The sequence below is a fragment of the Pithys albifrons genome, chromosome 2 (assembly GCF_047495875.1).
Source record: "Pithys albifrons albifrons isolate INPA30051 chromosome 2, PitAlb_v1, whole genome shotgun sequence".
In the NCBI taxonomy this organism is placed as follows: Eukaryota; Metazoa; Chordata; class Aves; order Passeriformes; family Thamnophilidae; genus Pithys; species Pithys albifrons.
Genome location: NC_092459.1, coordinates 45786210 through 45797456, shown reverse-complemented (window position 1 = coordinate 45797456; position 11247 = coordinate 45786210). Strand labels below are relative to the sequence as shown.

The window sequence follows — 11247 nt, the reverse complement described above, 5'->3', positions numbered from 1 at the left end:
AGGTCTGGTTGCTTGACTGCTGCTGGCTCCACTTCTCCCAGAGCTCCTCTCTGACCTGCTCACCCAGCACCAGCCAGCTCTGGCTCTGCTCCAGGCTGTGAAGAGACAGGGAGGAGAGGACACCAGAAGGAGCTTAGTGAAGCAAGTCTCTCCCTTGCCAGGAGACAAGGCAGGGGCGCTGGAAGCACAGTACTGCTCACAGGGGCCAACAGCCACAGACTGTCTTCCCTACTTGGCAAAGAAATGCGGATTAGTTGGGCATCCATATCCTGCACATCCCACCTGGGAACACATTTATTACTCACCAAGCAGCATGTGTGGCAAATTGGCTGTCATCACCCCCTTCCCTGTTCCTGCTGAACTTGCCTCCTGCCATGGACACTTCTCCCTATCTGCAGCACCTGCTTCCGAAAATCCCACTGACCACTGCTGCCTGCTGATGGCTCAGCCATTGTTTAGCATTGTGGCTTAAGACCAAAGCCAGTCCGTACACTTTATAGTTCTGTCTTGTGTGTCTCCTTTGTGAAACAAATGCGGGGCCTTCAGTGCTCCCACAGAGATGAGGGGGACACCTGTGCCCTGCACTGCCCCTCAGCCCTGCTCAGCTTATGCAGATCCTTTCCTTCATGCACAAAACCAAAGATGTGTCATGAAAATCAGCAGCTGGCCTGTGACAACCCAGGAAAGAAGTTAGGATGCAAAGTATAGCTGGCCTGTGACAACCCAGGAAAGAAGTTAGGATGCAAAGTATAGGCTTAGAAATGTTCCTCATGAGCATGAGGTGTTGCAGCCAAATTAGAGAAACAGTTGCTGGTGTTTCAGGCAGGGTTCTCATACCCTTCAAAAATTTAGGTCCAACACAGTTTGTCTAATCACCAAAAGCCACACTACTGGTTACTAATCACAGTAGAACTTCGCAAAGCAGCTCTGTTTTTGCAGCGTTGTTGCTGCTAGTCTACTGATCCAGATGTCCCTGAAGCCAGCCTTGCTAAAGTTACTTATCTGTACTGCCAGATGATACTAGGAAGGTTTCAAAGATATGTTAGAAGGGTTAGGATGCTAGCGTTATCTTGGATGTTCAGGGTTACACTTTATTCTTCACGAGGCAATTAAATACCACCCTGATGCCCGATCCCATCAGATCTCAGAAGCTCGGTAGGGTAAGCCCTGGTTAGTACTTGGATAGGAGACCTCCTGGGAATACCGGGGTCTGGAGGTTCTAGTCCTGAGGACTTCATTGTCACTGTCCAAGCTCGCTCGGCCGTGGCAGATGAACCTTAGGAGCAAAGGGTGGGGCCAGTTCTGTGCACGCTGTGCCTCACCTAAAAAATGCACTACACAGCTCGAAGGACACACTCACGTGGGGAGAGCCCTTCCCAAATCTTCATTCGCAAAGCTGAGCCATACATATATTATTCTTCACTTCCAAGAAGCAAAGTACTTGCTTCCAGGGCCAGGCTGCCCTTTTGTTTGACTTATGCATAAACAATACCCAAACTTTCAGCAAAATTACGCTACTTCATGACATTACATAATGTGTATAAGCTGAACTAATACACACATTGACAAGTTAGCACACTTCCATGCTACAGAGACAGACTGATACAATAGGGCGCGGGGTTCTGTGCTCCGGGAGGACCGAGCGCGTGCACCAGCGACCTGCGGGCACGGCGCTCGGTACTGGCACTGTCCCCGCCGGGGCGGGAGCATCCAGCGGGCCGGCTGCGGGCGAGCACCCCTGCACCCCTCATCCCCCGCCGGGCCGGCACAGGGGCATTCCGGCCCCTCCCTGGCCAGCCCCGCTCGGGGCGGGGTCTCCCGAGTGTCGGCGGCGGCGGCCGCGGGGCCCGTCCCGCCGGCGGCATGAGCCCTGCGGCGGGGCGGCAGCGCCGGGCAGGGCAGCCCCCGTCGCCATGCCCAAGGAGCGCCCGCTCTGGCGGGGCCCGGCGTTCCGCCTCTGCCTGCTCTGCGCCGCGCTGTTCCTCTGCCTCCAGCTGGGCTTGAGGCGCTCCTGGTGTGCGGAGGAGAAGCCCCGGGACCGGGCGGCGGCGGCGGGGCCGTCCCGCGGCGCGGAGCAGCGCCCGGCGGTGGCGGTGCCGGCGGGGGGCAGGCGGAGGGTCACCTACGTGCGGAGCGGGCGGCGGGGCAGCGCCGCTACCGCCTGCTGTGCCCCGCAGCCCCCGGGCCGTCGCAGGAAGGTAGGGCGGGCTCGGGACGAGCGACCGCCGTGTCGCGGCAGGCGCCCCCTCCTCCCCGCGAGCAGCGCACCCGGGGCGGAGATGCGGGTGGTACCTGAGAGGAGGTGACGGGAGGGCGTTGGTGAGGTTGTGTGGGCTGATGTGATAGGGACTTGTTGGGAAGTGGTCAAACGACTTTTGGAGCGATGCTGCTCAGCTGCAGAGAAGGGGCAGTGTGCTGGAGCGGGGCTGGACTGTTACCTCGGTCTGCGAAGGTCACAGTGGCTCCGAGTGACCAAGCAGGCTCATCGGACTGCCATCCCCAACAGGAGCAAGCTTGGGAAACGTCCAGGGCCCTTGGCGTTCTTGGCATCCAAGTGCCGTTGCACTCGCAAAAGGCCGTCAAGAAATGGTTCTAAGACCTGTTCTCCGTGAGAGTTAATGAGTTAGTTAATGAGCTGGTAAATAGACCTGTAATTAGGTTCCTACATGTTAATGGTTGTTAAAGCCTTTGGGGAAGTGAGGACCATCATTAGCATCTGGAGTTCATCAGCAGTGAGGAGAGTCTGTGCTACCTTCACCCCAGTTAGCTGCCTGGGCGACTAGTAGCGGGATGTTGTCTTCTTCCATAATCTTCATGTAGTCTTTTGTTTTGGCAGATTTTGTTTTGGCACATTTTGTTTCTCAGGAACCCCTTAAAGAATCAGACATTTATTTTGTGGACTTTTCTTTGTAGTCTTTCAGGGGGAGACGAGTCAGCGTTTGAAGGTGGGGAAAGAGTCCTCTTTTGTTGTCCTGCTGTCAGGGTGCAATCGTGATAGTCGGTGCAAAGGTGTGCTTAAAGAAGCTGGAATTACCGTGGGGAGGAGCAAGTGGGATTTTGCTAGAGATGAGACTGCCTTCCTAATCAAAGCAGATAACTATTTCTAATCTTTGCCTTGACAAGAAGAAAACAAGTTATCGTGAAGTGGCTGAAGCTTGTCCTTTGTCTTGTCCCAGAAGCTTTATCTGGGTTTGCACAGAATCCCTTGATGAAAAGACCAGTTGCTAACTTCCAAACCACTATCTGACCAGATGTCCTGTGATTATGGGGTCTCCTTTGAAAATCTGGTTTCTTTTCTTTGCCTGTACACCCCCAGTAATTATTTTTTTATTTAAAAAGGAGATAGACAATGAACTTGTGTATAGTATGACTTTTAGATTTCCCTCATCTTCTGTGGGAAACTGTGATGGAAAAATTAAACTGCTATTTCCTGCCTCTGGCTTTCTGAAAATTTAAGGAGAAATGAGATAATACCTTGCTTCCTTCACCACTGTGGCAGTGATGAGGACAACATTGTCACATATTTCTTCAGAATAAAGACTGTATGGTGTCCTGATGTACTGTGGTATTGATACCACATTGAGGCATCTAGATCTTGTGGTGTCAGTTTTTGTGGGTTTTGTTGTCAATGCTGTGTTACTTGGTGTTCTAAAGTCCAGCTTTTAAGTTCTTCTAATTATGGAAGAATTTCAGCATCCGTGGTGGGGTGGGGGGAAGCCTGTAATCTTGTGGATTCAGTTTCTTGAAAACATTTGCTAACAATAGTATTAAAATACAAGATGCAAAATAAAGCACATCCTAATTTATTTAATGACTTTTGAGGAATTCCTAGTGGAGATGTAGCACCAGGAGAGGCTGCTCATTGTCCCTGAGAACTGGCAGCACCTTGCAGTGTTAGAGAGCTCGAGGCTCCGGAAAGTCCACAGTATGAAGTGTGTGTAACATCACTGCTGTGGTTTGTGGTGCTGGGCATGTTGCTGCTGAGGTCTTATTTGAATCCCACTAATTAAGTCAAGTGAAAAGTACTAGTAAATACAATTCAGGGTGGAGTTGCCAGGTTCAGTCTGAAACCATCTCCTGTGTTCAGCTATTTGACTTGAGCTTGTTGCTTCAGGCCAAGAAGAATCTCTTGAAGTGAAGATAGGGCTTTAAGGATTACAGAACTGAACTTCCAGGGATTCCTGGTTTTGAAATAGATCTGTTAAATAAAAATATAGGGGAAAAGTCATGGGAGAATAAAGTGGAAGTGGTCTGAGTGCTGCCATTTTTTCTTGTGAAAAAGCACGATAGCTTAAAAAAAATTAATAGGTGATTTTTTATTTTCATTTTTTTAAAATCAGGAAACATTGTATTTCACTTCAAACCACTGCAAGACAAGACAAGGGCTCTTACCAAAAAAGCTGGTGGTCCGTGGCTGCTACCAGCAGTTCTGGGAAAAGGCATCAGTGTGCAGCTGCTGCCAGTGTGGTGCATTGGTGTGTGTAAATGCTGCCTGGAGGAGGGGGACAGGCTCCTTACACAGATCTGTGTTATATTGGGTTGGGATTGCTTTTTGCTGTGGCTTTTATATGTTTTCAGAATCTTCTGTCTAAACTATTGTCAGTCCCTTTCTGAAGCCTGCAGATGGTTTCAGGTATGGGTTGTTTTTTCCCTCCTGCTGTTTATGGAGGTGGTGTTGGACTGTGCTGTGATGTGTGAGCCAGCAGGATGGCAGCAATGAAAAATCAGTGAGGCCAGACTTTGCTCTGTTTTCCTAGTGTCGCTTGGTTTTAACTCTGCTCACATAAGGAAATTATTATGGGGTTTTGCAATTTTTTTTATACAGCCACGAAGTAGGATATTCAACAGTGATGCTCACACTTACATCAACTGCAGAAGACTGATGAACAGAGTGTTTCCATAGATGATGTTGAATATCCTGCTTCGTGGCTGTATAAAAAAATAAATTGCAAAAACACATAAGGAAATTATTTGATGCCTACTTTGAATGACTTTAAGGTTTTCTGAAGCAGAATTATGTTATTTATTTCCCAAGCACAACTGCAGTCCAGCAACCAACACCACCAAAAGGCTAAGAAAAAAAAGACTCAGACAGGATGGGAAAGATGGAGACTTTCTATAAATGGCCCCTGGATCTGCAGGAAGCTGCCTGAGCAGTTGTGCATGTTTCCTGACCACTGGTAAAGCTCTGTCAGCAGAGTCCTTGACTGTGCAGCAGATGGGAGGGTTTGACCACCAGGGTTCCAAGTGTCTGTTTGTGCCTTAAGATGCATACATAAAATATGTTAACTGAAAGCAGCAGGGAATAAAGCAATTTAGCTATGTGACAGCTCTGGGAGTTGCTAGAGCTGCCTGTTCTGGTGCATTGCTACATTGCTCACAGTTGTTTGGCTCCTGGTTGAGCCTACCAAAGAGCAGATGCTGCTGCCCTTGCTGACAATTAACTAAATTTGGCATTGGCAGCATATGGTGGTCACCTAAAGAATGGGAAGAGTTATACTGGGCTGCAAGTGTAAAACAAGTGAAAGTTTGTAATCCCTTTTGTATTTTGATGGAAGCACTAAAACTGCATTGTTGCTAATAAAATGCAACTGTGATTCTAAGCTCTGGTTGTGTTAATCACTGACCTGGTAACATATGAAGCAGATAAAAAACTCCAGCTATATGGAAACACATAAATTCTGACAGGTGTACCTGCTCTTGCAATAGGTATTAGCAAGGTGGTCTCACCCCTACAGTTATTTCAGGGTGCCATGGCAAAAGAGAAAGAAATTGTTTCATTTGGAATCTGAAATAGCAGCAAATTCTTGTTGCAACTATTGCAATAACAAGGTTGTGTTGGCTCTTGTGCACTGAAACTGGGAGAAGCCCTCTTCTAGAGTCTGCTTAAGAAAAGCTGGAGTTCTTTGCCTTCTGGGCAGATTTATTTCCATGGAGGTGGTTGGTGAGTGTGGTATGCTGCCAAGGTTAACCTGGTGTTATTTTGGGTGCTCTTTTATCTTGTATCTAGGAGTATAAAAGTGTTTGCCTTCAGTGGTTAAAAGCTAAGAATTAGATTTTGCTGCTGGGCCCATTTGTATTTTGTTTGGGATTATAACATATTTTGAAACATGATGCATCATTGCCTAAAACAAAAAAAATCTTGTGAGATTATGTTTTTCTAGGCTTTCCTTACACTTGTATACATTTGTCTTTTGGTTCATTATAAATGTCGACTAGTTGTTTTTTGCTGTTGCTTGTTGGACTGAAGGTTTTGTGTTTCTTTAAATAGGAATTGTTTCTGAGAAATTACTCCTTCTCTGCAGTACTGACTGATAACAGCCTCACCTTTAATTTAATTGAAATCTTGCCAATTATTTTGGAGTGATATCTTTCAAATTAGGTGGAATAATAACCAAATTAGGTTCAAAATAACCTCATGCAATTTGACATTGCACTATTGCTAAGATTTTACTTAAATTTACATTTGGTTTTTAATTTTAGAATAGCAATGCCATTTACATTTATGTTAGTGATATGTAGGGCTTATGCCAAGAGTCCTTTTTAATTCTTTCAGAAATCTGGTTAAAAAAATGTATCAGATGTTTTCATTGCGTGTTTGCTTGTATAACGTTTTCAAGCTGGATTCATGTATTTTTAAAAGCCAAGTAAATTTTGGGTACTACTTGAATAGGAAGTTACTCTGCCTCTGGATGAGCAGGAGCCAAAATTCTTGGAGAAAACTTGGTCATTTTGAAGTTAAATTTATTGGTCTGTCTTTCCATATCCCATGGTGAAACAGCTGTTTTGGATTGAGACTTAACTTTTATAAGTTTACTCATGTGTGCCTGGAGCAGCATTTTAACATTATACCAGAGTTTGACAGAACAGGGCTCTGGGAGCTGTGCAGTGAGTCACATCAGCCTGTGTTTGAAGGAGCGGATTTGCCCTGGCTGAGCCAAACCAAGGGAGCTACATGGGTTAAGGCAGCCTGTTTAATCCTCTGGTGAATTTAAATCCAGAGGTTATTCCAGTCTCTTCACCTGTGTATGAGACATGATGAGCTTTACAGCATGCAGATCTGTTCTCTAAATGCTGCACTGAGGAGTGAACAGAGTCCTCGCTTTGATGGATGTGGGTGGCACAAGTGGTTCTGTTGGAGAGGAGTGCAGTGCTGAAGAGCTGGATATTGGGTATTCTTTTGAGTGTGCTGCTTCTGGGTGCCTCCTTCAATTACCAGTAGGCAAACTGGAGAGGGTTTCATTGAGAGGCAAAAGATGCTAAGTGGGCAGCAAGTCAAGCCTGCAGGGGAAGCTTGCAAAACTGGTACTTGTTTCAAATAAGGAAAAGTAGGTTTTGAGGAAATGTGCCAAGACTCTTCAAAGTAAAAAAAAAAAAAGATAATTTTTTTGAAGGACATAATGACTGTTTGTTTCCTAGGTCCACTGAAGTAGGACAACTGGCTTGATTTTCAGGCAAGACATTAGGCAAATATTTTAACTCTGCAGTTGGTAGGTAATGGAAAGACGCCCTAGAAAAATGTGAACTTCAGGTAACCAACCACACAGTGAAGGTCTAGGTATCTTTTTCATTATGCTTCAGGGCAACCTCCTGAGGTCCCTGTAGCTACATTTACCTGCTTTGCAATTAGAGAAGCAATCTGGCAGATACGATGTGATTAGTTAAACTGAAATTTAGCCTGAACAATGATGTAACATCAATGAAATAAAAAGAGGAAATAGGGTCTTTAAAGGCTATAATAAGCAATCCTTGCCCTGGTTTAATGCCTCACTAAAGAGACCAGACACCATCATAATTGTTCTGTGGGATAATTTAGTGGACCCCAGAGGAAAGGACACTAGTTCACAATTTTTTTCCCTCCAGCAGCTGAAGGTCTCTTAGCAAATATAAACCAATCCAAAGTTGCTTATCTTGTAAGATTAGCACAAGATAGAAGCTTATGTCTTCTATTAGTACCTGGGGAACAGCTAGCTGTGGGTTGGGCCTTGGTCTGGTTTTGTTCAAATATTCAGGGTAATAGCACAGACTGAGAGAGGTTCTTGTGTTTGGAAGAACAGAATAAACTTTTATTGAAAGCAGTTTTCAACAGCAGATAACCAAATCTGGGGAGCATCAGCCAGCTCTGCCTGGAAACATGGGCAGCTGAGGTCCCAGAAGGTACCCAAGCATGGGAATCCTTCTCCAGGTAGCCAAGCAAGAGCAATTTGAGCTTTCACTGTATTTTAACTGCAGATGAAATGTGTTTATAGTAGACCATAAAGAGAAGGTGGTAATGCTTTTCCTGGCAGTGATGTCACTTGCAAGCTTGTGAGGTAAATGATCACTCAGAATAACCTTGATTCTTACACACTTTTTATTACCTGAAATAAGTTTTCCCTTCATGAATTTTTGAGAAACAGCTAGGGAGTATTATCCTTCAAAAAGTCATTATAGCATTATGAGACTTTATTATATCCAATAATGTAGATTTCTTTCAAATACCTTCTCAAGACTTTATTTTGGCATATAAAGATGAGAATAATTTTTTCTAGGTAGCTGTGACAGAAAAAATAAATTAGAGTATATAGGTTTCTTTTTTAAAGGTCCCAAGGAGCAAGGTGAGGATTTATTCTGCAGATGTTTTGCTCTATGATGGCCATTACAGCTGTGCCATTGTTTCCTTGAAAACCTGGAGAGGTAGTCCACAGGCTTTGTACAAAATGTGAATCCTTATGACTGCAGTAGCAGGTGCAGAAAGAAACCCATACTGATCCAGTCCTGTTTTCTGTCTTCAGCTCAAACTGCTTCATGGGACTGCTGGGGGGGGCAAGCAACCCACCCTGCCCTCCTGCCTTCCTGTGTGGTGATGCTCAGAGTGGCTGAGCAGCTCTGGTCATGGCCTCTGTGTCCCATCAAAGGGCAGCAGTTCAATAAACACACCCTCTGCTCTCACCTCATTCTTCACCCTTCCAAAGTTCACTGTGTTTAGGGAATTGGGTTGTGTTGTCTGGTGTATTGCTGGTTATCAGACCTTGTTAGCAGCAAATAAGCAGGACTCCATGTGCTGTATGTGCTTGGAGGAGGAAGGGTATCTTCTGCATGAAAGCAGCTGTCGAGCAGGAGGTGGGAGGAGGTGAGCACTGGTGTGAATATCAATTGTACAGCAAGTCACAGTCTTGTCATAGGAAAAGAGGAAGAGTCTCTGAAAGGTGAAAATTTTGACACCCTTAAAGACAATGAGCATAGTTAGTGTCAAAAATGATCTTTTGTCACGTTCCATGTTTTGAAATAAGAAGTGAAGACAGTTTTGAGGACATGCAGCTTTTCTTGCTCAAGCAATTCTCAAGGTGGCCAAGCTTTCTTTATCCTTTTATGAATTTTCCTTCTTTAGAGAGAGAAGCATCCTGGAAGAATATTTTGCACCAGTAAAAATTCTCCCAGATAGCCATAGGGTTTTTACATTATGTCTCCAACCTTTAGCTGCCTTCTTGTAAGATAAATAGGCAGTTAAATGCCACCTTGATACCCAATCCCCTCAGATCTCGGAAGCCAAGCAGGGTCAGCCCCAGTTAGTACTTGGATGGGAGACCTCTTGGGAATACCGGGGGCTGTAGGTTCTAGTCCTGAGGACTTCACTGTCACTGTCCAAGCTCGCTCAGCCGTGGCAGATGAACCTCAGGACTTAAACGGTGGGGCCAGTTCTGTGCATGCTGTGCCTCACCTAAAAAATCCACTGTGCAGGCTGGAAGGGCACACCCACGTGGGGAGAGCCCTGCCCAAATCTGCGTTCGCAAAGCTGAGCCATCACTGCAGTGGTCCATTTTTTATAAGATAAATACTTACCTTCATCACTAATAAGGTTTTCATCCTAGTTTGTTCAGTCTATTCACATCAACATTTACCCACCCAGCCAGGCAGTTACCAGAGATGTGTGTCTGTTTTGAGGCTGCATGGTAGGTGCTAGCATGCCAGACACTTCTCATGCCACTTTTACTCAAGTGTGGCCCTGATTCAGCGTGAGGTGCAGCTGGTGGATCTCTGGTGCGAACCCAGAGCAAAATTCCAGTGGCTGCTGACTGAAAACTGTGATGAAGAACAAATCTTCTCACAGCTGCCTTGCATACTTGTACAGACAGCGTGGAGAGTGCATCATCACTGCCTACAGAACAGATGTAGAATTTGGAGATTTAAGGAGCACTAGTGAGGGACCTCCAGCTTTCACACAGGCAGTTTGTTTTGGTTGTGTTAGATTACACTGTCCTCTTCCCGCAGCCTGGCAGTGATGGCTGTCACTCATGGCACAGCTTAGATAAAAGACTTGACACGTAGGTGAGAAGGTCTGTGTGAACCACTACTAATCTTTGATAGCATCCGCAGCAGCCCTCTCTTATCGCTTGTTCTAATATTGGCTTTGAGCTGTGTTTGTCTTGGGTGGCTGTTGGGTGCTTCAGAGCTGTGTGCAGTGGATGAGAGTCATTTAATCAGCTTGCGTGTTTTCCTAGCTAGCAGATATGCACCAAGATACTTTTGTGTATGGTGAAATGTTGTCCAGAGCCCTTCTATGTTTGTAAGTCTTAAGATCAAATGACATGCAGTTCAGTGGAACAAATAAAAGGGGGGAAAAAGTTTTGATTTAATTTTTTCTTTCAGTTGTGGTATATAACACATGTATCCTGGAATCTGTAACATACATAATTCACCCTGATATTGTTTATGTTAATGTTTTTGCCTACAAAAGTGACAGGGTGACATGGTGCCATATTTTGGGTTAGCAAATATCTAAGGGTACTAGAAATTGTGTGTGCAAATGCTTTGGGTAACAGATAGATGAAAGCCATGATTTTGAACTTGCTCTTGCGGCAACATCTGGAGCAATTTATGCAGGAGGTGACTGGAAATGTTCCCAGCTGTTTATGCAGTGCTAAGTGGAAGAGTTTAAATTTTTACTAACTTGGTTTTTTGCTTTGTCTGATCTTCTCTTCAGTCTTCAGTAGTCTTGTTTTTGAATGTGCTTTCAGGCTCAGGTGCCATCAAAAAGGGCTCTGTCTGTGAGGTGCTCATGGACTGCACTGTCAGAGAATGGATGGATGAAGGGTCCTCTGGTCTTTGCAGACCCCTTGAAGAGCACAAGTCCTGGGTCTGGTTCTGGAGGATCCCCTTGGTGTTTATTTTGCTTACTTACTAATTTTTTGCAAGATTTAAAAACAATCCTGTAATTTTTGTCCACTCCGACACATGCATAACTAAAATAAATAAACCTTTCCATGT

At 45.3% G+C, this 11247-nt stretch overlaps 1 protein-coding gene across 1 annotated transcript in view; it reads left to right on the top strand.

Moving 5' to 3' along the window:
• The first annotated feature begins 1821 nt into the window (after positions 1–1821).
• METTL24 (methyltransferase like 24) overlaps positions 1822–11247 on the top strand; it is a 47603-nt gene continuing 38177 nt past the window's right edge. The window contains exon 1 of the mRNA XM_071548904.1: positions 1822–2198. Coding sequence (XP_071405005.1) covers positions 1914–2198 — 285 coding nt within the window. The 5' untranslated portion in view covers positions 1822–1913. The remainder of the gene's footprint in view (positions 2199–11247) is intronic.